Source organism: Anneissia japonica, unplaced genomic scaffold, assembly GCF_011630105.1.
Source record: "Anneissia japonica isolate Jap-2015-1 unplaced genomic scaffold, ASM1163010v1 scaffold11144_len554210_cov170, whole genome shotgun sequence".
NCBI classification, from domain to species: Eukaryota; Metazoa; Echinodermata; class Crinoidea; order Comatulida; family Comatulidae; genus Anneissia; species Anneissia japonica.
In genome coordinates this window covers 52,221-78,829 of record NW_022708762.1, presented here as the reverse complement: position 1 = coordinate 78,829, position 26,609 = coordinate 52,221, and the positions used below count along the sequence as shown (strand labels likewise).

Here is a 26,609-nt window from a genome sequence, read left to right as displayed (position 1 = left end):
GGGGTCAGATTTCCCCGACGAAAGCAAAGTGGGCGTGGGCGAGCTTCAATTAATAAGTTCCAAAAGTGGTACTGGGTGTTAATCCCCCGAAAATTCAGGGGTTTCAAAGGCTTATTAAATCGATATTAGAGTCTATTAATATGTAAAATATACATATAATTTTTTTTTCTCCCAGACGAATTGTGCTTTTTCTCCTCGACAGGGGGGTGGGGAACAGCTCTCCTGCCTGGGGTCACGGTGGGGTCAGGGGCGAAGCCCCCGAAGCCAGAGCAGTTTTTGTGTTTAATGGGTCTATAATAATGTTATAAAAGCAGTTTGGCCTGTTTTGAAAAAGATCTATGTAATGAAAAGGTGGTAATATAATAAAATTAGAAAATATTTTCTGAGAATTGGCATGTTTAAATCACACCGAAAGATATAAAAAAAAAACCTCATCGCATAATCAATATCAATATACTCGTTTAACACGTTTATTATTATAAAACAAAAAAAAAAGCTCTTCTTCTTTTTCCTCCTCTTCTTCTTCTACTACTTCTTCTTGACTTTTATAATAATAGTATTATTTTACTACATGGCTAAAAAAAGCACAAAAAATACTGTCATTACTACTGATAGGGCCATCGTTAAATTAAAGTCAGAGCCCAAAATATAGCATAATTCGAAATTATTATTTTAAGAATTTATAACATAATACATAGAGCCTACGGTACTGAATAATAATAGCTCATGAGATGCACCTTTCAGAATTAATAATCGTCTTTAGTATATCTCACCGAATATTTATTGTCTACAAAATGAAATATGAATTATATGCATCTTTAGAAATACAATTTCTACAATATTATTCTTGTTTTTATGTAGATAAATGTTCGATAAATTCTATCTTTCATAAAAAAAACCCCGAAATTCAGTGCGTCTATTTTCATTCTAATCAATGGCGTTTGTAAACGTGCACGGACGTCATCGTCGAATCCTAGGACTTCCGACGGTAAAGCTGGCCTGCCTGCCTAGGTCCGTCCCAGGCCAACCAATAATAATTAACAAAATGTATTTTTTTAAATATAGGCCTATGGCTCATCCTGTACATGCACTTCAACTTTTACAAAAAAGGGCCTGGCCTACCACCTGTAGTAAGTCCTACTGTACTTAGGCCTAGGCCTACACTAGTTTGTTGTCGTCGGGGTATAATTCTGTATCTAAATGAACGAGGAGCGAACCTAGCTAGTCAACATCTAGGCTAGGCTAATTGATTTTAAAATCAATAACCCACCAGGACTATCTGTCGTTTTCTTCTTTGCAACAGCGGACGAACAAAAGGCAGTTATTCTACAACGTTTCATGATTCTTTATCACTAAAAATTGCCATTATCATTTTAATTTAAATTTTTTATCATCGGTTCTCATTATTTCAATGAGAAAACGTAATATGTTCTGTTTTTCGAAAAGTCATATACAGGCCTATTTTTTAAAATTCTAATTTGTTGTACTATAAGTCTAGAAATACAGAAAACACTTTTATAATTAGAAAATTATTTTGAAAAGTAAGCTATCGTAAAAGACAATTATTAATTTATCCAAAATCGCTAAATTCAAATTTTAGTAAAAATTTTACTTATAGCAATTTCAATTGAAGAGTTTTTGTTTTGTAGCACTTCCACGACTGTACGATGCGCCATTCATCGAGTACAGTGCTTCGAGTATCAGCGTAGTTTGGTCAGTCTGGGACAGAGATTATGATTTCGGTAACAGAGATGCCAGCAGTTACGTTTTGAAATACTGGAAGACGGCATCACCGGATGAAGCAGCAACTATTGATAACATTAAGGAAACTAGGATAGAAATCAACATTTCGTCGATAGATTACAACCAACATTACGATGTGACTGTGTCAGTAAATGCTGATATTGACGGCGTGTCAACACAAGGAATTGCTAGTCAAGTCACGGCATTAAATCCTATTGGTAAACCGCACCATTATAATCTGTTATTTAGTCAGTTTAGACGTATTGTATTTATTTGGAAATAGACTTGACACAATCAATATAGGCCTAATACATAATATAAGTGAAAAATATCAAAATTCCAAATGGACCAACATTATTTCTCTACGGTAAATTAAATAATCTTAAATATGATACTGTTTAATAATAATAATAGTAATAATAATAATAATAATAATAATAATAATAACAATAATGATAAAATGATGATAAACCAACACGTTCTCAATAATTAATAATAATAATGATGATGATAATAATAATAATAATAATAATAATAGAAATATTAATAATAATAATATGATTGTGATGATGATGATGATGATGATGATGATAAGAATGATAATGGAATGAGGATGACGGTGATGATGAGGAAGATGTTGATGATGATAATGATGATGGTGAATACAATTACGACGATAATGATACCGTTTGTGTAATACTTGCTAATTCTATTTTTTAGATAAAATCATGTGAAAAAGAAACTAATTGTAATGTTGAAATTAAAGCTAATCTTTATCAGAGCCTCCATCCTTTTCATCTAACCCGTGTAATTTCACTCGACTTGCAAACTTTTCCACCGTTGTAACGTGTGATATTTGGAGTTTTGATGCACACAACGGTATGGGAATTGTACAAGGGTAGAATATTGGAACGTGAACACCAATTTTTTTTTTAGCCAGAGAGTGTAAATGAACCTGTCCAGTCGCAAAGTTTGTACAGTCCTACTACCTGAAGGGTATGTGTACTACTCGTTCAAAGTAGTTGTGATGCTGAACTTTGAGCAGAAAGGTGTATATATGCAGTGGCGTAGAAAAATAGTTTTCATTGGGTGGGGGTGGGTATGATTGGCGTGTTAGCCAGTGTCGTAACAGGCGGGGAAGGGGGAAAACTGCCCCTCCCCTGACAGTTTTTACCGGGCTGACCCAGCCGTCGTACCGGGCTGGGTAATAAGAGGAAATAAAGAGGGGAGAGGGAGGGAAAGAGAAGAAGAGGAAAAGAAAAGGAAAGAAAAAAGAAGAGAAAAATAAAGACAAGAATAAAAAGGAAGATATCATAATGACCAGACTCACAACACCCTGCAACCCCTTCTCTACTTCAAAAACTGTCATAACTCCTTTGATCTGCTGCCCGATGGCGTAACCACTGGGAGAGAAGGGGAAAATATCTATCTTTGAAAAATCTTCCCCACCCCTTTATAAATGCCCTTTTATCCCCTGAAAGTGCCTAAAAACCTCAAATTTCGCGCGCATTTCTTGTTAACATGGCCCAATTTCTTCTAAAAATTGCACATTTTAGGGAGCTTTGATCAATTCCAACGAAATTAGAATTAAAAACACCGGGGGACTAGGGTAAATTATCCATCTTTGGAAAATCTTTCCCCACTCCTTGACAAATGCATCCTCTGAAAGTGCCTAAATATCTCAAATTCTTTGCACGCATTTTTTGTTACTGTAGGCCAATTTCCTCTATAAATTGCACATTTTAGGGAGTTCCGACGAAATTAAAATTAAAAACACAAAAATAATTTGCGCGCTTGACCCCCTGTTACGCGCCTGGTGTTAGCGCTAAGGTGTGCCCTTGTGCGGACAGAGGATGTGCCCCCCCCCCCTTCTGAAGCTGGAAACCTTGTTTTTTCAAAATAAATTGATGCAATTTGCTATTATAGGCCTAATCAATAAATTCCTCATCAACTGATATAACCTTAAACATTCTTGGAATTGACTTAACAATACCGATGTCGTACACACCCTTTAGTGTGAAATGTGGCTCTCTTTGCAAGCACATCTAACATCTAAGAGAAGAAGAGCTTAGATTGGTACCAGATAAAATAATTTTTTATCAACATTAATACATTATGCTAATTTTCATCTTTGTAAGCGCATAAGACAGTGCAAATTATTTCTGTGACAGTCTTTTGAAGTGTGTAAAGCTCCATTTTATCCGCATACATAGTCAAAATATTGGGGGGGGGGATGATACAATGGACCATCCCCCTTGTCAAATATTGGGGGAATATATCCCCATCCCCCCGGGATCTACACCTATGTATATATGACTGGAACAGGAAGCTCCTCAATTAGCATTCCAAAAGGTTTGACTTTTTTAGCCCATTTTCAAACGGAGCTATCTACGCTAGATGGTGTATACTCATCTCTGTATTTTTTTTCTTTTTTTTTTTTTGGTGATAATGGATAATTATTTATAAATATTAGAAAGTGGATACACCAAGTAAATTGGTTAACCGCATCATAACAATCTGTTATTTAGTCAGTATTTTGTTTATTTTGAAATAGACTTGACACAACTGATATAATACATAATTAGTGAAAAAGTATTGAAATCCCATTTATACCAACATTATTTCTCTTCGGTAAGTTAAATAGTATTCTTAAAAATAATATTGGTAAATAACAATAATGATAATAATGATAATAGTACAGTTATTATTACTTTACTTCCTTCGATTTCTTTAATGGAATCATACTAATACTCCAGTTAGAGAACTTGTCAACAAGTGCACGTACCACTAAACCGACACGTTCTCAAAATGCACTTTAATATATAGTAGTAATAGTAATACTAATAATAATAATAATAATAATAATAATAATAATAATAATAATAATAATGATAATAACAATAATAATATGAGAATGATAATTGAATGGGGATGAGGGTGATGATGAAAGAAAGATAATGTCGATGATGATGATGATGACTACAATGACGAAAATGTGATACTTGAAAATTCTATCGGATAAATTCATGTGAAAAAAAAAATAACTTTTCATGTCAAAATTGAAGCTATCTTTGATATATTTCAGAGCCTCCATCCTTTTCATCTAACCCGTGTAACTTCTCTCGACTTGCAAACTTTTCCACCGTTGTAACGTGTGATATTTGGAGTTTCGATGCATACACCGGTATGGGAATTGTACAAGGGTACACTATAGAATATTGGAACGTGAAGAAACCAAATATTCTGTACTCAGTCAGTGTAGATGAACCTGTTCAGTCGCAGAATTACATGGTCCTACTACCTGAAGTATATGTGTACTACTCGTTTGAAGTAGTTGTGATGGTGAACTATGAGCACAAAGGTGCAGATATGACTGGGACACCAAGCTCCTCAATTAGCATTCCAAAAGGTTAAACTTTTCTGGCCCATTTATTTATTTTCTTTACTGATAATGGATAATTATTAATACATAATCAGCACTTTTGCGCCTCTGATACTGAGAAAGAAATTGTTATTATCTAATCTCATACATTAGGTCACGGATTTGTTTTTACACACTTAATTCTAAGTCAGTAGGCAACTTTCGTAAATATAGATAATTAAATTGAACATTTTTTTTATGAACACAACTATTGCTACTACCGAAGTTATATATATTTTTTTTCAAATTGATTATCTATTTTAGTCAAGGTGCCTGATATTACAGCATTTAGTGGAGCATATATTGTAGACAGTGACACCGACACGGATCTGCGTGCCTACACCGGCCGAAGGGATGGCGTTAACGACAACAAAAACGTCATATTTGGCATAGGCTTATGGGTGAACGACATCGGGACGCACTATGAGGAAAAAGAGTTAATAAATATACAGCACGATATAGCCAGTTCTATTTTCACTTCTGGTACAAAGTACACTCCATGCAAAGCATTAACAAATAACGCATTGAAGTGTCAGCTCGATTTTCCCTCTACTCTTGGTGTACGCAGAGTCGGTGTGAAATACATGCGGACAGAATTTGAAAGTTACAGTGCTTCAGCGTCAATGGTGTTTCTAGCAAATAAAGGTCAGTGTGTTACTATCTGTTGCTGCTACATGCTGTGGCATTGTATGTATGTCATAATCATTGACGAAATGTTTCTTTGCTCCTATGGGCATACACAACCAACTACATTACATAGGCCTAAACTCTTATAGTAATAAAATAAAAATAGCCGAACAATAGTGTTTCCTTTTTTACTTTTGTCAAGATGAACAATATATATTTACTGTAAAGATTCTAGAAGACCTGGGTCACTATCCTTTGTTAAGTTTATGGGTGCGGTGCAATTAGGGTATAGCTGATAGAGTAATGGGTCCTTTTATTAACCATAAATTAAGCATTGTAATATATTTATCAACCCAGTTCAGGCTATGCAAGTATTTTGTGATTGCATTTAGGCTATTTGGTATAAAAACCAAGTCGCGAAAACACGAGAGTCCGAAGAAGGCTTACGGTACTTCCAGTTGGGCCCTTCTGGTGGCAGTTGAGTAGTACACCGGGACACAATCCCATACTCTTTTCCGTAGTGTGTGCTCCTAAACTAGTAGATGAGATTGTCAAGCTAGGATGTAGGTTAAAATGGCCGCGGTAAAAATGGCCCCGTAAAAATGTTCCCGGTAAAAATGGCCCCAGTAAAAATGGCCCCAATGATCTTTAAATATTTAAATACTGTAATAAGCAATAACTGAATCAATAAATAAAAAATGGCCCTCAACTATGCAATTAAAAAAAAGTGAAAATTTATTTATTTATATATTTTTTTAAAACATCTTTAGGCAGGATAACATATAAAGGCGAGAACTTGCCGCTGTTTTACAATATGGTCCTGCAAACACATAGTACAATAACAACAACAAAAATTATCCAGCACAGTACAATAAAATAAACAATAGTAAAAACTTTGGTGGAAAATATCCCCGCCGGACACCAACCCGGTACTTCTGAGTCAAGGTTTTGGGACCAGAAATTATGGCTCAAGGTTATAAGCTTAACTACAACTTAACTACAATATGGTAAAAACTATCCCCCGCCGGACACCAACCCTGTATTTCTGAGTCAATGTTTCGGGGCCGGGATTACAAGGTAGGACAAATACTGTACAATTACGTAAATAGATAAAAATGGTAGAAACTATCCCCCGCCGGACACCATCCCGGTATTTCTGAGTCAAGGTTTCGGGGCTGTCACAACTTTTATCTTAACTACAAACCTAACTAAACAATGGTAAAAACTATCCCCCGCCGGACACCATCCCGGTACTTCTGAGTCCAAGCTTCGGGGCTGGGATTAAATGTTAAAAGTATAGACCAAGAAAATATAAAAGGAAATGAATTGTGATAATTAGAAAAAGTGTTTCTTATAAGTAATTTTGAATAAATTAAGAGAATGACATTCTTGTATTCTGATTGGGATTTTGTTCCAAACTTTTGCTTCAACGATTTTTAAAGAGCCATTCATTATAGAGCAATTTGGAATTGGGGTGTGGGGGGATAACATTAAGCGCGTGAGCGTATCTCGTAGAATATCCATGTCGGTCAACAACCCTTTCTATATCATTACATAGGCGGGAAGGCGCAACATTTGTGCATTAAACATGCTAGGGCGTAATCTCTACGTTCATCAAAATCGTTTATTAAAATCGTAAATATTTATAAATAAGTTTTATTTTATCCTTTGAAAATAGGATCAATTTATGTGATTTTTTTTTATTTCTCTAAAAGTATTTGTTTTATAACAAATGCAGTTACACAACAGATACAAATAATGTACTGAGAGATTATCGGAAAAATGGCCATTGAATAACATTTTTTGAGTTAACAAGTTTAAAAAACGTTATTCCATTAACAAAGTAGAGGAATGACCTACATAGAGTACTTCAACTACTAAAATATGCAACTCATAGATAACCACAAAATTCACTTTTGTTAAGTATCAAATGAAATAACTTTACATGTTATATACAATGAAAAAAAAAACATGTGGATCAATTGTGTGTTTGAATCACAAGTTCATGTATGAGAAAAGGGAGAGGCTTACTTTCTTACAAACTTAGCAATAAATTTTCTGCTTATTACTTCAAAGAAGTATTTGTTAATCAAATATTGTTTTTTAAAGTAAACTGAATAAATAGAAATACATTTATTTAAGCAACTTGTTTAATTGCATACTTGGTTTTTACTCCCCGACAACTAAATTTAAGTCCCTAAATCTATACTAAATAATGTAAACTGAGATACTATTTATGTAAATATGGCAATTATGCTAAGAATTACAATGGCGTGTAGGCCTAATTGTGAGGGTAGGGTAATTATGGTAGGAATCCCGCAAACCTCCCAAAATAAATTGTAGAAAACCAAACAATTCAATTGTGATTGACTCAATTGGTATATTAATAAGAAAATTAAATATTCATAATATCCTATTTTTTTGGTTAAAATGTTGATTTTTTTTAGTGAAAAAAATACTTGCAAATACACCACAAACCTCCAAACACACTACGAACCCCATCCAAACCCTTTAGTTATGATTGTAGAACTCTCTTTTTCTTAAAAAAAAGAATAATAATTTGATGTTCATATCAACCTATTGTTTGTGGGGTTTACCAACACCCGGATTGAATTTCTGGAAAATTGTGATTCCGCTTTCGTGAAATTGGCCACAAATAAATTATTTTAGTATTATTTAATACGTGATTTATGTTGATTTATTGATTATATTGTTGCTATTTTTTAACAATTAAATTTTAAAAAAATGAAAGTGTTTAAACATGGAATTTTTTTTGAATATTTTATCATTGAATATGTAATTCCTGCAAAAAGTGAAATGTAAATGGCAATTTATTTGATATTAGATTCCTTTAAAAAAATGCATATAATTATTAAATAAAATCAGTTTTAATACAGAATTTTAATACTGGGGCCATTTTCACCTACTTGTCATTTAGGGCCATTTTAACCGGGACCATTAATACCGGGGCCATTTTTTTCCGGGGCCATTCTTACCGTACACCGTCAAGCTAACACTTAACCTTTCACGATTAGTTCTGAAAAGTAAACAAAGTCATAAAGATCTCACACACATTAATCATAAAATTTTACATAGCCACCATCAGAAGTGAGGTAGTTACAGTGTCGATTCAGTAAATTTAGTGAGGTATTATTGAAAAATTCATGAACAAGATGTTACCAACATTATACTATGACCGTATTTATCTTAAATTAGTTGGTCATTATTTAAGATGAAATTATAAAATGGGTTTACTATCCTATCATAGGTCAATGATTATATATGTTAGTGTGTGAGGGGGAGAGGGATGTTGGGGTGTGTGTGTGTGCATGTACGTTTGTGACGGTGTGTGGGAAGGGGAAGAAGGTGTGTGTGGTGTGTGTCCAATTGCATTATCTATATTTTGAATTGGTAATATGGCTAGTCTAAGAAATAATGAATGTAATAATAAACTTTAATTTGTGAAGAAAGACACGAAATCAGTATTCTAAATGTAACTATTAATCTCCTCCATGCATACATTTATGATAAGGGCAATCCGTCTTATTACCCTAAAACAGCAAAATCTTTTATATCAATCCAATATGTATACAACTGCCAAACAAAGCTTTCCTGCTAACTTTATCAGTGGCTGAGCGGAGATCACTTAAGGTCCGATTCGATTTCGAATAATGAAAAAAAAGTGTAGGCTGTGGCACCGAGACCTCTGATGATTAGTGCCCAAAATTGTTTACAAAAACGTAATGCAATAATAGCATATTGACTACTATTGTATATTTTTCGGAAATAATTCCAGCCGCTCCAAATCTCTTTCCTTTTCTTCCTTCTTTCTTTATTCTTTCACAATTTTACGTTTTATTCATATTTTCCATAATGTTATACACTCACATGATATAATCACTCGTTTAGACCTAGTCTAGGCTGGACCTCGGCTATGCCTACTATATTATTTAAAATATAAAAAAAAATTAATTGATAAGATTAATTTTACATGAATATAATAATTCATACCTAAACAATACATGAAGTTTAAATGTAAATACTGTATAATGACATAAAAATTAAATAACAATAATTTAAACGTGTATGGAGTTTCTATCACTGCTACAATAATAAGATTAATATTTTTCAATCTTATAATCAATTTTATGTAGCCGGAGTTAGTTTCGATCTGGGCAAACCTTTGCTAATAGGTACACTTTCTCCATCAAAAGGCTTCTTCTATGAATGGAATGACCTGTTCGAAGCACGTACTCCTGCAGACCAAACCCAGTACCGTTATGATTTTTAGTCGTACGGGAAATCCACTTACGAAATGAGTTTTGAATTTTATCTAACTCTTTTTTTTTTTATTTAGAAAAGTGTATCGCATAAATTTGTCTATTTGAAAATGGGTTCATGCAAAAGCTTCCGGAACAATTAGCTATCCTAACATATGTGTCAATATATTTGGTGGTTGGGGTGTGTTTGACAGTGTGTAGGTGGGAGGGGGAGAAAGTTTAAGGGTGTGCGTGATATGTGTATTTTATCTACAATTGTATAATCTATATTTTTTAATTGGTCATAATATGGCTTGATTAAGAACTAAAAAATGTAATAATAAACTTTGATTTGTGAAGAAAGACATGAAATCAGTATTCTGAATGTAACTGTTAATCTCCTCTATGCATAAATTTTGATACAGACAATCCGTCTTAATTTGTAAACGTTTAAAAACAAAACAAAAATCTCCTTTATCAATCCAGTATGTACTGTACTACCAAACAAAGCTCTCCTGCTAACTTTATACCAAACTGAAGGGATTTCAAATGAAAATAATCCCATGTTCGCTTTTTCATTTCTTTTCTAGGCACCATTGTACCAGAGCATCGAACTATTACAACAAGTATTGGTGACACAGTTAAGCTGGTAATGATGATTCATGATAGTATAAATCTCAGTAGCTTACGATGGAAGAAAGATGGAGGATCCGATATCATAGAGTGGGCAGGGTTAAGCAACGCGACCATTGAAAATGTTCGGCAAAAAGACGCTGGTATTTACGAATGTTATCCGGAAGGACGACGGTACAAGGGTCAACACGCTATAGTACGAGTAATTGTTCGAGGTAAATTTTAGTTCAGCATCTTTTCCCTCGTTTTCACATACACTACTGAGGTGTCAAACTGCCTTGCCATACGAAGTACACTGCTCTTTTTTGTGTGGCTTGTGCGAGTTAACTACTTTAACCGCCTTTAATTCCCACAGAATTTTCACATTCACTTGGCTCATACCGTTTATGTGAATTGCCAATTATTGTTACACAGGGCCCGCTGGCGCCCACCCCTGGGTGGTGACAGCGTGGTGGTGGTATGTTACTCTTCAGTGTATTTTTTATTGAATTTGTTTGTACATATACCTTGTGTTTGTTTAAATAAAGACATACATGTAACTTGTTGACTTTCCAAACAATCGCATTAGAGTGTCCTCGTGGGAAGTGTGTACCTCCCGATTGTAAAATCGACTGCCCTGTATGCTATAATGGGGGCGTGTGTTCTGCTCAATTCGGACCTTGTATCTGTCCCCCGGGCTTCAAAGGAGATAACTGTGAAGAAGGTAAGGCTAATACTGCTTAAATCGTGCTATCATTTTGCTGTATACTCTAGTCTCTATTAACACTTAGTAATTCATATATTCTCTTACCTCGTTAAAGTTTTGATTTTTAAGTTCTGTTTATTGATTGTCATTTACAATAACACATGATATTATTTCCTTTCATAAAAATAATAATATTATATAAAACATAGTAAAATCATTATAGAGAATATCAAATTCGTATTATCTATAAATATATAAAAAGAGAATTAGTCTAATCAATTAGTAATCAATCGACCAATAATTTATTTCTGTTTCGTGTTTTTAAGAAAACATATGGAATATTCTTGGTAAACGAATTATTTTAAACACGTTATTCTTATTCGAATTTCAAGCATACAATGATAATCTTAAGGCTCTGTGACTAATTATACTATAAAATGTAGGCCTAATATGGAAAATTTATTGAATGAAAACAGAACTCTAACGCTGTTTTTTGTTTTTGTTTTTGTTTTTTTAAGCGTGTGGTCATAATAATTGGGGACGTGATTGCACTATTATATGCAGCAGCAGTACGGATACAACCAAGTGTAAAGGACGTTTTTTTTGTCCACCTGACCCTGTTGGTTGCTCGTGTATGTCAGGATACGACGGTCTTGATTGCAGTAGAGGTAACATTCACAGCATTTATTTCAATTGTTGCTTTATTAGTATACTATTTAATAACAGTATTACAACAGCTTAAATGCAGAAAATGTCTACATACTTTGTCTGCAAGTGTACACACAATTATTAATTTATTTATAAAATGTCCTAGAACGAACGAACGAATGAATGACAAACAAGCCATCCATTCATCGATCCATCCTTCAATCCATCATCCAGCCTTACATCTATTTACGTATCTATTCATCCATCCAGTATTCATTCATTCATTCATCTATCCAGCTATGCATTTAAATTTTCTTCATTATCCTAACTATCCGCCCACATATCTATCTATCCACCCATCCATTTACCAATCAATCCAACAATCCATCTATCTATAAATTCATGCATCAATCGATCAGCCAATCAACCCATCCATCCATCCATCCATCCATCCATCCATCAATATATCCAACCATCCATCCCATCCATCTATTTTTGTATATATCTATTCATCTACCTATTCATCTGTACATCCAGTTACAAATTGTCCATCCATTTATCCATTCATTATCCTAAAACGTAAAAAAAGTGAAACAATAAAGAAAAGCCTGTCATTGGCCTTTTATTATATAGAATAAAGCATACACAAGCATATCTAAATCAGACCCGTAGGCAGGGGGGTGCAGAGGGTGCAGACGCACAAAATGCTATAGCATGCATTGCATTATATATTTGCTAGCTTATCTAACCGTTGATTTTTAATAATGTGGTATGGAATTTGTTAGAAATTGATCATCTCCGGTGATTGCAGATTGATCTATATAATAAGAAGAATGTTATCTATAGGCCTGCAGATGTACAGGACATCATAACGTTACATTTCAGGTCCCAAAAACCCAAATTAATGAAAATTTAAATGAATATTCATGAATTATGTGTTTGAGAAATCTATTATGTAAGACCCTCAAAATGCTACTTTGTCGCTTTACTCACAAACCCCCTCCAGGCCTCTGCCCCTGGACCACCAAATTTCAAAAAGTCCACTTTTTAAAACCTATTATTTCACTAAAATTGTTCCTAATTATCGCAAAACGCTATAGTATGCATTACATTTTTTGCCCGCTCTTCTACCCGTTGATTTTTAATAATGTGCTACGAAATCTGTTGGAAATTATCAGCTCCAGTGATTGTAGGCCTACAGATGTAAAGGACATGAAAAATTATAATTTCACAGTGGTGGATTGAAAGGGGGAGAGCCCCCTAAAATTATAAAAGAAATGGAGAAAACAGAAAAATCATAATTAAAGTTTGTCTGAGAGTGCCATTTCCGGCCACTTTGAGGTGCCATAATCATAAATTTTCTTACCTTCAGCCCCAACCATGGTGGGGCTGAGGTGGTACTGAGGTGGTATTGACCATCTGTCTGTGCAAGTTTTCCACTTCACCATACCCTCTATTTCTCCTGATTTACTGTAAGTCCCTAGACGATACTCAAATGAATGAAAATTTAAATAGGATATTACAAATTATGGATGTTAGAAATTGAATAAAAAAGGCCCTCAAAATCTTAATTTGTCAGAGCTTCCAGAACATTCGCCCCACCCTCGCGGGGATCCCTAGGCAGTCGCCCATCGTAAGGTCCACTTCAGTTGTAAAACGCACCTCCCCATCGGAAATCCTGCCTACGGGCCTGTATAATATTTATATACATAAATATACTGTTTGCGATTTAAACATTTAATTTGGAGATGTATTCTCGTTGATGTGATTTAGCATGTGACACAGAAATATCTGGCAAGTATGGACCAGGATGCCTTCTTGATTGTCACTGTAAAGCTACTGAATGTCGGCCATCAGAGGGTTGTAACGAAGGCGCCATTTGTCAATCTGGTTACATTGGAACGCGTTGTCTAGGTTTGTAAAAAGTCAGTTTTAATACAAAAAGAGTTAATAATTCTGTATAACCAAGATGTTGTTCTCTGGTAAAGAATGTGTGCTCAAAGTTGATAAAAAAAAAAAAAAAAAAAAAATAGGCATTATCATGCCTACGTATAAAGAATATTCAGCTGAAAAAAATGAACATTTTATAAGTTTGCTCTTTTGTTTTTCAAAATAATTATTATTATTATCATTAAATTTATAGTTATTATTAGCGTCATTAAAGTTTAAATAGTTTTGTAATGGTTAATATTGTTATTAATGCAATTAATAATATATATCACTTATATATAAATTGTAACATGTTTAACTATCCGAGCATATATAGCAGTTTGATCCGTTGACTTAATCAATGAGGTACTTAAGGGATGAATAAAGAAAATAGTACCAGATACCGGTAGTCAATCTAAAGAGCAACGTTGTGTATGGTACATTCTGTTTCCATGAACAGGGGAAAAACCCCAAAAAGCAGTTCTCCTGGATACGTGTACTATAAAAATGATAAAGTAAAAACTAACATTTATTGTTATTTAATTTTGTATTTATTATTATTATTATTATTATTATTATTATTATTATTATTATTATTATTATTATTATTATTAGTATTATTAGTATTATTTTATTTTTTTATATATATACTTTTGTTATTGTTATTTTTATTTATTATTTATGTTGTTGCAGTTGCTGTTGTTGTTGTTATTCTCGTTATCGTTACTAATGATTACTGTCTGTTAAAATGGTTTACCTTATATCAGAGAGGGACCCGGATGTTGAGTGCCCCGGTGGATTTTATGGCCCACAATGCACCAAAATATGTCATTGCCGAGGCTCGCCGAAATGTGATCGAAATAATGGAAGTTGCCATGATGGTGATGTTTGTGAAGACGGATGGGCCGGATTAGGATGTCAGCAAGGTAGACACTTATACCATAGATATAATACCTTCATGGTTATACAATATGCATTAAAATTGCAAATCATCAAATCAAATGTAGGGATGCAAAATATTTTTTAAAAACTCCTTCAAACAGTTGGTGAACAATGTAACATGGCTCATGAGTGAATTCGTCTTGTTCACGGCGCCTTTATTAGTTTTATTGACTTTTTATCTGCTCTATCTGCATTCGGATCTTCTGCAATATAACTCCAAGGCCCTAGAAAGTTCCTGCTCCACTAGTAAAAGAAAGTATAGGCCCTATCATGAAAGTTTACTTGGAGCACTGTAAATTATAAAATCCCGTCCGTGTATTTTGTGTGCGTGTGCGTCTACCCCATCCACCAGTTTTCCGTTGTAATAACGTTATATTTGGTTCTAAACCCTTGTTCAACACATAAATACGTATTTAATCTAACTTGAGAAGGTTGTTGTAACAATGTATTAACGTTATTTTCAGTGACAAAACCCAATTACAACATTTATAACGTTCTTAAATGTTTAATATAATGAAGCTTGTGTTTATTTGGTTTTACGTGAAACCCTAATGTTTCCCATGGACAGGTTCAGCATCATACGAAGATGGGTTTAACGGCATGACCTACTATTGTTGCCATTCAAGAAATCAATTTTAATTTCAGTATTTTTTTTTTCATTCTTTAAACAACAAAAACTTCCATGTTAGATATATCTGTGTATAAAATATTAACTGACTATATACACGAACAGCTAATAATTGGCTATAGTATTTAATACTTGACAGGAAAATGATAATGTCCTAGCATGTTCATTTATAATAATACAATAGTTTTATTTAGTAGCCTATTTTAGGCTAATAAAGCCCCAGTTTCAGTTTATATTCCAAAATTATTGGACAATGGAAGGATGACCAACAAAAGAGCAGAGCTCGTATATCATTGGCCATCTAAACAAAATAATTAACAATAACACGGACGAACATGACGATACAAGACAACTTGTTGGCAGGATATGAAATAAATAAAATTATGCTTTGTCAAAACTATCAAATTTTATGTGACAAATGTGATATGCACACAGTTGGTGGTAATATGGCATCATCATGCCCAGATGCAAATCATTTGTCACAAAAAATTATCACAGTTATTTTTCGTACATTAGTACAAAGTACACTATTTCAGGATTTAAAATGTTTTAAATCTTTATATGCAGTTCTTCCCGCCCTGAGTGATGCTCCACATGTGAGAATGTTTCCAAGTACCTGTAATGTCGAGATTAGTTGGTCAACCTGGAGTCTGGACAATGACTACGGCCGTGGAAACGTCCACAGTTACCAGTTGGAATACTGGCCAACTAGTCACATCAGCGATTTAGTTGTTTTAAATACCACAATGGACACGAAAATGAACATATCGCGGGCACAAATGAACAATAACACAGAATACAGTTTCACTGTAAAGGTTGTTACTGAGGTTGAGGGTGTGTTAGTGGTTGGAAAACCTAGTCCACCGGCAGTTCAGATATGTAAGTATTATAACACCAAGGACGTATATCTTCTTGATTTCCTGGTATAACACCGTCCTTTAAGATCTTACATTTTATTTATATAGATAATTATCAGTGGCGTAGCTAGAGGTTTTGGCGCCCGGGGGCAAGTGTAGATAATTGCGTTCCCATTCCCCCAATTATAACTATAATATAAAAATAAGCACTTTTCAAGCTCTCATATAGTTGGTTCTTTCTTACGAGGTTTGGCGTCAAGATTTGCCCGGTGGGGGGTGGGGAGGAGGGATCGATGCCCCAACGAGGGGGAAGATTTCCTTGACGAGAGCAAAGTGGGCGTGGTCGAGCGTAGCTTAAAATGTTCCGAAGGTGGTCTAGGGGGCGAGGCCCCGAAAATTTCCGAGAATTTATGGGTTTCAAAGGCTTGTTTATTAGATTTTAGAGTCTACCAAGATGTACAAAATGCATATATATTTTTATTCCAATTACCAAAGTATTGTAATAGCAACATTTATTTATAATCATCAAACCAATCATTTGAACCTAATTCAACTAAACTTAAACCAAATATGTGATAATGATTTTTTTTTTGGTACTCACGTTTTGCATTTGGTTTTTGGTTTTCTTCTTTGTGGTTGTTAAGCGCCTCGTGTATTATTATTTTTGTTTTCTCCCCTATGAATTATGGTTTTTTTCCCCGACAAATTGTAGTTTTTGTCCCCTACGAATTATGGTTTTTCTCCCCGACTGGAGGTGGGGCGGAGCTATCCCCGAAGGGGCTGAAACCCCACCCCCAGTCACTCCAACCCTGTTTCTTACTAACTGCATTACGATGTTCGGAACTTTGTATACAACTTTGTAAGGCTGTTGATCGCATACAGCTTAGTATTATTATTGTCTTGTAAGTTGCTGAATTTGTAACATTGTTCAAACTTGCAACTGAATTTTGCGTGCTTTTGCATCTGCAAATGAGTTAATAACATGATCTAAGTTAGCAATTTTGTCTGCTTCATCTCGCTCGATACTAAGGAGTGCCAAAGCAGATAGTCTCTTGTCCCATCGTGACTCTGAGATATGGTAGGATGAGCTTTAGCCATATAGTCAAAATACAGAATAGGATAAGAAAAATAAGAGAAAACGGTCGAAATGAACTGAAAAGAAATCACAATCTATAAATTTGCCAATAAAAACAACTACATTCATATTTTTATTATTAACTGGAAAATATTCATGCCCAACTACATACATCAATTTCGTCATGCTTTTCTAAAATGTGGTTATTTCTTTTACACTCATTCTCTTATTTCAGCGCCCCTACCCCAAACCTGGCGCCCGGAGCACACCCACCCTTAACCCCTATCTACGCCACTGATCATTATTTATATACATATTTTTAATTTTTTATACTACCTCGCCAAAACATTTCTTTAGCTCAGATCAACAACAATCAACTTTAAATACAATGTATACTAATAAATCAATATTGAATTATGATTAATAATATTGTGGGGTCAGGGTGAAAGCGTCCTCGTCGCCACCTGGTTAGTGCCAATTCAACCACCACTACACAGTGGACACAGTAAGATGAAATATGATATTCTGAATATAATAATTATTATTTTACTGTATGTCACCATCATTGTGATCGTCATTCATTATCATAAATATTATTATTGTTATTGAAAGTTGTTATAATAAATGTATTTTATCGTTACATTACTTGTCCTCAAATTGAAAAAGCAAGATATGGATTTTGTTAATTCTTAGAATTATGTATTATTAAAATCAACTATTATTTTCTAGATCTTCCAGCTCTAAGCAATGCTCCACTTGTGAAAATGTTTGCGAATTATGTCAATATCAGTTGGTCGATCTGGAATTTTTACAAGGACTATGGCTGTGGAACCGTTGAAAGCTATCAGTTGCTATTTTGGCCAACTGATGATACCAGCGATTTAGTTGTTCTAAATGTTACAATAGGCACCGAAACGAACATATCATGCGCAGATATGAACTACAACACAGAATACAGTTTCACAGTAAAAGTTCTTACTGATGTCGACGGTGTATTATTTGTTGGAAAACCCAGTCCGCTGGCATTCTATCAGATATGTAAGTATTGTACATCATCATGCAGGAATAATACGATCATTATTAGGCCATCTGTATACAACACATATTACGTATTAAATATAATTAGATCATAATCGTATTTATTTATTCTATTTTTTTTAAGTAAACGTACCGTAGAGTTAGACTAATCATTATGTATTGTTTTGTTTTAACTGTTATATTGTTTTATCAGAGATGAATACAAATTAATGTCCTTGGACTAACACTAGGCTATGCAGATCACAGTTAATGAATCACAAATAAAACACAACTCCCCTAGTACCAGATATTTTCAACGCCCCTTATGTCGAGTGAAAAATGGCCTGGAGTAAAAGATGAGTATAAATTAACCATCATGTAGTAATTTAAATCATATCAAATAATATTATTTTTATATTCTTGTATTTAATAGACCCGCCGGTTCTGCAAAATCCACCGTCTTTTAGTTCACTTACCGTACTCGCGCGAATAAGCGCCCCGTTTGAATAAGCGCCCCCTCAATAACCCAATCAATCCTGGGACTGTGGATATTGGCATGATTTGAGATGTTGAGTAGAATCACATTCTCCTTTAGTCAATATCAAAGTGAGGATATTTATCTTTGACAGAATGATGAGAGCTCCCTGGACAGACAGTATATTTCCAACTTTCATCTTCTTTCATTTGTCTATAGCCTAGTCCTACATAATTTTTTGTAATAATTTTTCAGTCTTTCAATTCAGCTTATGCTGCCATAGACTGTTTTGTATGTGCTCCTATGTATACTCCTTTTCCGACAATTTGCACCTTTAACACATTCTCATCTAAGTTTTCCAGAAAACCGGCAATGATCATGCCGTCCTGCTATTCTCAATCGACTGATGGCGAACAAGCTAACCACCACCACTAATTTCATCTGCTATGCTGCTGTTATGTAATACTGTACTCACAACATTCTTGTCATGACAAGCCATGCTCTCTGTACGATTATTTTTCCGTCGCAGCAACATTAGTAATTTGCGGTTCCTGATGTCCTTATTTAATCGTTTTTCATTCAAAATGTGTCTCTCGGATTTAATAAGTTCTCATAAGAACCCCTCGATGTTCGTCTATTTCCATAAGCGCCCCCTCAATTTTCACTCTGTTTTTTTAAGCGCTCCGTTCGAATAAGCGCCCCTCAAAAGTGCAAAAAATATTTTAAGCGCGCGGGCGCTTCGCGCGAGTACGGTAGTTCACTTGGTATCAACGACAACTGGACCGAGTGGGAATTCAATCGTGATAATGGCATTGGATGTGTAACTGCTTACGTTGTTGAATGGTGGGATGCATCATGTAGTAATTTAAATCATATCAAATAATATTATTTTTATATTCTTGTATTTAATAGACCCGCCGGTTCTGCAAAATCCACCATCTAATATCTCCCGTAGTTCACTTGGTATCAACGTCAACTAGACCGAGTGGGAATTCAATCGTGATAATGGCATTGGACGTGTAACTGCTTACGTTGTTGAATGGTGGGATGCATCATGTAGTAATTTAAATCATATCAAATAATATTATTTTTATATTCTTGTATTTAATAGACCCGCCGGTTCTGCAAAATCCACCGTCTAATATTTCACGTAGTTCACTTGGTATCAACGTCAACTGGACCGAGTGGGCATTCAATCGTGATGATGGCATTGGATGTGTAACTGGTTACGTTGTTGAATGGTGGGATGCAGTGGCAGCCTGGAATATCAGCAACAACACATTTGATGGAAAGCCTTCTGAAGGAATACTTATCCCAGATATTCCATACTATACTACTCTGGTTTTGCAAATCAAAACGCTCTATAATAAAAGAAACAGTGAAGTCATTGGATTACCAAGTCCATTACTGGTTATATTTAAAGGTGAGTAGGATATCTAAAAGATAAGCCTCTCTCCATTGTGTTTATGAAAAAACAATTCTTTAGCATGATAATTTTAAATGTGCATATGCCACTCTTTTACTACTCTTTCCTTTTGAATTTTATTGCTATAATCTTTATATTTGTCTTTGTTGTTTGTGTGACTGTACTATTGTGATGCATTTACGGGTACCATTGTTTTCATGAATTATTGAGGCTTGGCTTGCGCTTCATAACCACAAGGAAAGTCGCAATATAAATAGTCCGTACCACTACCAGTACCAGAAGATTTTTCAAATTATTAAACAAAAGCAACAAAATCAGTGACAAAAGTAAATTTTTATTTACTAAAAAGGTGTTTTTTGTAGTAAAAATCCCTCTTCTGTTACGTTTATATTAAAAATTATATATCTATTTATTATTTTACTTGCACATATCTATTATATTTATATATAATATAACGTGTACTTTGTATGTATATATACATATATATATATATATATATATTATATATTTATATACATACATACATAATTATATGAAATTAAGATTTAAAGTGCCTGATGATGACCTATGGTCGAATGTGCTCGTATAGAATTTCATTTTTAAGCAGATAAATAAATTATGTTTTGATTCTTTATACGTATTTGCTCATTTATTTAAAGAGCAATGTCCATATGGCTGGAAGCAATTCAAAGGAACATGCTATTTGTTTGGTGAAAATGTCATTAATTGCGATGACGCTAACTCGTTTTGTCAAAAAGAAAGTGCAAAATTGGTATCAATTACATCACAAGAGAAAAAAGCTTTTGTGTTGTCACAATCAAGCAACATATCCCATGAATACTGTTGGATTGGGGACTGGAACTGGACACAAGGTTAGAATTTTGAGTCTCATTTCAGATTTAAACTTTGACTTGGTTTTTACCAAGATGACAGTAGTTTCCTCCACTGATCTTTCTTATAATAGCTAGATTGTTCATCATACAATCATTGTAGGCCTACAGAATATAAATAAAGCCACCGACGCAATGTTAAGAAGCCCAAATGACGTGTATAAATTTAAATATAAAGAAATTATTTTGTTTTCACATCCTCTAACCACTCAACACGACTGTCTGTGCAGTAAAACAAAAACGTGTGCATTGTTGATGATCGTCACTCCGATTCAAAATTTGCGCTGTGATGACGTATTGTCGCATTTTGAGTTCTCCAGCATGGCGTCAGTGACTTCACTAAAAACCAGCTAATTGTCAATCCAGTTGTTATAGTAGAGATCAGTGGTAAACTCGTGTACTCACTGCGCCCGACTGTCTGTAAAGAAGGCAACGCCACGACTCGCGCATAATGGGATTGTCTTTTTATGACGATCTGTCAGACTTCCACCGACAGTCAGCAGACGACGTCTCGTCGTCTAGCGTTCACAGGAAGCATAGTTGGATTGTCGTATGACGGTCGTACGATGTCGTACGACGCAGTGAGTGCCCGGCTTAAATAACAAATGAATTACTCATAAATAACAAGAAATTAAGGAATTTTAAGGTTGTTGTGTAGCGCCTTAAATACAATATAAACAACTGGATAAATATAGTGCTTAAATAAGAACAAAATGTTATAATCTATCAAGCATAGCCCTTCAACGAAATGTTCCTCATTAATTCAGTTGTATGAAGAATAGTGTCTCTAGCAGGATCCGAACTTGCAACTTCTTGCTGTCAGGGTGAGTGTCACATCCATTAGACAACGCATACCTATATGATATACGACTCCTTTAATTGTGTTATTTTATCTTATAGACGGGGAAGGAAAATGTACACAATTCTACCCAACTTCTGTCCCTTGGTCCGACGGCCCTTGTGAAAGCAATCAAACAAGAGCCGTCTGTGAGAAAGGTAGGTTCACTCATGCTAAATTTATCATTACTATATGTACACTACAATATTCTTTTTTCAAAAGTGACCAGCACGAGAATGTGTACCAAATTAAAAAATAATTTTTTATATTTACAATAATATGATTATTTGTATTATTATTATCATTAGGCTACTGATGTATTTTTGTTTGTTTGTTCATATTTTTTTTGTTCAAACTACCATTTCTTTTTTTAAAAGACAATAAAATTTATCTTGTATCTTTTAATTTTCCACACATTCTGAGGTTTTTACTACTTAGGATTGTATATTGTTTAGAGATGTTAAGGTGGTGAAACACATGCAAACTTCGGCGTTACAACATAATCCAACAATATTACAGTATCAAAACGTTTTCTTATATAACTGTTATTTTTATTGGTTTTTTTTTATTAACTAGATATTCAGAAATTTGGCTGTCTTGATGGAAGTTGGCATGGTTATAAGGATAATTGTTACCGCCATTATAGCAATCTGTCATTATGGCCCACAGCTGTATCTTTTTGCAGAGGGCTGCGAAAGGCTGACCTGGCCAGCATCCATTCACAAGAGGAGGATAAGTTTATTCAGACTATCATTCAAAAATACGCCGGATATTCGTGGATTGGTTTCAATTCTTGTAAGTAATACAATGGTACTGCTCTAGTGTATGTCAATTTCAAATTGTGCCAAAGTGATTAATTTTAGATTGTACAAGGAAGAAAATAAATGATATTATTTTAATTAACAAGAGATTTATTACCCAATCATAATTAACCTGAGTTAGTGTTGCAAGATGCATTACCCATCATGCTGTCAGAGATTTATGTCAGCTGCACCAATTTCCAACAGTTTTGGTGTTTGTTGCTTTTTGTGCAAACAAAAGCACTTTAAAAATGTTTGATGTTGAGCGCACAAATGTTGGTATCAGTCAACAATACTGCCATTATACTTGTTTTAACATTCTTTTTATACCATGAGCAGTGAATTAAGGAACCACAGACACACGAAATAATTATAATCACCGATTTTAATTTCTATTGCACTTTGATTATTTCTCTTTAGATGACGAAGAACGCTGGAGCGATGGCACTGACGTTGACTACAGTAAAATCATCGATACTCGTGAAGAAGGATGGTGTCTTGTATACAGCCAGGAAGATCACGTTTTCTCTTGGAAAAGGCAGTCGTGCGCATCAGAACATGCGTACGTGTGTAAGGATATGAGAGGTAACAAGTAGTGTGATAAGTCTCGCGTACTGAATTGTTTCTAACGCATTGGCGTGTAAATAGTCGAATTTTTGACTAAAATTTTGGAAGAGTTAACAATCTTGTATAACGCCTCACAACAAATTGGCTCAAATTCTAACAATATGTTTTACTCTTTTCAACAAAAACAGATTTTTCTTTACAGCATTAACGACATTTTTTTTACAGCATTAACCTCTTTCACTCCACAACGTTAACATTTTTATCCACAGTTAGAAGATACTAGGAGTCAAATTTTTGACGCAGGTGACAAAAATGTATAGGTTAACAAGGTTTTATTTCAGCTAATTAATGAATATGTCTACAAGTTCTTTGTCTTTGAGTTCTACGAAATTTGCTGTAGAAGTGTTGGATCAGTCGGGTAAGTAAACGCTCGTATTATTATGTTGTTATTGTTAATATTTACAATAGAATGACAATATTAGCTAAAATTTTATTGGACATTTAACATGGGATGTATTAAAAAGTATTAAGAGTACATGTTTCAAAAATCACAAAATCTGAATCGAATAAACCGTGAAGCTTGTACAATAGTACTATTTTGAACTAAACGGGAAGAAGGTTAAGCGAGAGTCTACGCATGGCGTGCTTTGAGACTCTGGTGTAAAGCACTACATAAATCAAAATACCGTATACATAGATTCCAGGTATCTGATTGGTTAAAAAGCGGGTAATAACTTCAGCTATTACTCTTGTGAGGTAGATTCAATGAGAATTCATAGATTCTCTAGAAGGTGGGGGAGGGGGTGGGGAGAGTGGAAATAATATCACGTAAAATGATATTATTTTTTTGCACTGTTGCGCCTCACTTAACGTCGCTGTGTAAAAGTATGACACGTACGGACGTAAAAGGGATTGCGACCTCTACGGCTAGAGAGATTGGCACTTTGGCCGCCCAGACCAAGTAGGCCTGGCCTAGGGCCTAGGCCTACTTGGTAGGTACTCTTCTTAATTACTTTGTTAGACCTTGTAGAATCTATGTATGAGGTATATAAAACTATATACTACTATAAACTGCTATATAAATTCGTGGAACGGTGAAATCTGCCCTCGGTGATGTGGAGACTAGCTACTATGTTCCTGAGGGCCGAGCTATGGTTTTCACATCACCTCGGGGCAATGGGTTTCACCATTCTCCTCATAAACAGTCAATATTTGTATACTCTTACTGTTATTATAAAAAACAGAATTGTTGTGTGCAAGACGATGACCAATAATGTCGGTAGGAACAAAGATTAGTAGGAATTAAGGGCGCTCAATCAACGACAGTATTAGCATCTTTTCCTGTACATTTGCTTCCATTGGAACTTAATTAATGAGGTAAATTCATTGATATATACTATAAAAATGTAAAAGCTTTTTATAATATTATTCAAAAATATTAATAGTACTGTTATTATCAATACTATTACTATTATTAATTACCAAGTTTGCCATTTCCATTAGCACTGCAAGTTTTTTTTTTTTTTTTTTTTTTTTTGGTGCTTTGCTATAGCTTGGATTTTTGTTGATTATGTTTTATTGAATTTTTAAAATATTAATTCATAGTATCATCTTTTCACTGAATCTTACCTATTTTAATTTTTATCTCAGGCACGAAAATCCAGAATCATTAGACTTCTCTTTACATCAAGTAATCCATATAAACAAGAACAAACAATGAAGATTTCGCATGAAAAAATGTTGTACTCACAAATCTTCATGTTAAGTAACATCTCTGAACATTTTTCAGATTGGCAGATATCTTTGAATAGACCTATTAACTGTATCGACTATCAAGAATTGCTTTGGTTCATAACGAACGAAGATAAATCATCTGTGTCATGAACAAAAATATCACGTGGGTTGTTGCTTGTTTGACATTGGCTGCACATGTCACTGGTTGTCAATCTAAAATCCAATTAAAAGCAAGACTCTTTGCTTTCCATCGGAATTTACTGGATAATGCATACAACTACAGCAATCTGCTTGATAAACCTAGCGCAAACTTGATTATAGTTTATTGCATATTTGGAGAATAATTGATTATCTTTGGCTAAATTTGTTGCCACAGTGGGTCAGAAAATTGATGCAAAGGAATGTCGCATTTTTAGAATTAATACCAAGCAAACCTTTAATGAGTGAATAGTTGGAAAAATTAGAAAAACGTAATTTCGTTAAACAAATACCAGCTTAGCATCTTGGGAAGGTAGTAATTATGTTATGAAATTATGTTACGACCATATTTTCATCATTTTAAAACAAGAAACCCTAAAATCCTCATCGAATTTCCTTACGGAGCAGGATTTTAATAATATTAAAATTATCATAAGACCGTTTAATGCTTAATTAGGGATAATAATAAAATAATAATGTATTTATTTTTCAACAAATATTGGTTTATCCCTTTAAATATATTTTAAACAAATAATTCCGTTAAAATCCATCATGAGAGGCATATAATGGATAGTTTTTAAAATCAATTGAACCATGAAATAGGTAACTTAAATAGATAAAATAAGTACAATTATCTTTTAATGGTACAGATATCTAAATACATACACATTTCTAAATTATTCACCAGCCGTGTGTAATTAGGCCTATCGTAGCAGTATTGTTTGTACGTCTAGATAAGAGCATATTTTCATTTGCAACTAAAATCATAATAATTTATTTAAGTCTATGAGATCAATGTAACTTAATTTTCAAACCAATAAAGATGGGTCATCATTAAATTATTCATAAAGATATCATTATGATTTCTTTTTAAATATATTTTGATACGCTTTAATTTTTTTGTTATTAAAAAAGCAAACAAGAAAATGTTGAAATAATAATGGAATAAAGGGTGTTTTTAATTGTATTTATTATTATTATTAAGATATTCAGAAATTTGGATGTCTTGATGAAAGTTGGCATAGTAATAAGGAGAATTATAATTTTCATTATAGTAAAATCTCATTGTGGCATACACTTTATCATCCTGTCGAGAGTTGCAAAGGCTGACCTATCGTTTAATACTAAATATGAGGTAATTTTTTAATTGGATTAAATTATTATGAGTATACCATGGTAACACTACTCGAGATTATGTCAACTTTAAACCTTTCACG

General features: G+C 34.0%; 1 protein-coding gene across 1 annotated transcript in view; it reads left to right on the top strand.

The window, feature by feature from the left end:
- LOC117106556 overlaps positions 1 to 24,832 on the top strand; it is a 50,012-nt gene extending 25,180 nt beyond the window's left edge. The window contains exons 6-21 of the mRNA XM_033247939.1: positions 1,650 to 1,961; positions 4,829 to 5,152; positions 5,429 to 5,809; positions 10,641 to 10,898; positions 11,252 to 11,386; positions 11,887 to 12,036; positions 13,790 to 13,930; positions 14,713 to 14,871; positions 16,083 to 16,394; positions 18,177 to 18,485; positions 20,051 to 20,362; positions 21,025 to 21,237; positions 22,156 to 22,251; positions 22,670 to 22,888; positions 23,314 to 23,478; positions 23,730 to 24,832. Coding sequence (XP_033103830.1) covers positions 1,650 to 1,961; positions 4,829 to 5,152; positions 5,429 to 5,809; positions 10,641 to 10,898; positions 11,252 to 11,386; positions 11,887 to 12,036; positions 13,790 to 13,930; positions 14,713 to 14,871; positions 16,083 to 16,394; positions 18,177 to 18,485; positions 20,051 to 20,362; positions 21,025 to 21,237; positions 22,156 to 22,251; positions 22,670 to 22,888; positions 23,314 to 23,478; positions 23,730 to 23,743 — 3,500 coding nt within the window. The 3' untranslated portion in view covers positions 23,744 to 24,832. The remainder of the gene's footprint in view (positions 1 to 1,649; positions 1,962 to 4,828; positions 5,153 to 5,428; positions 5,810 to 10,640; positions 10,899 to 11,251; positions 11,387 to 11,886; positions 12,037 to 13,789; positions 13,931 to 14,712; positions 14,872 to 16,082; positions 16,395 to 18,176; positions 18,486 to 20,050; positions 20,363 to 21,024; positions 21,238 to 22,155; positions 22,252 to 22,669; positions 22,889 to 23,313; positions 23,479 to 23,729) is intronic.
- The last annotated feature ends 1,777 nt before the right edge of the window (positions 24,833 to 26,609 follow it).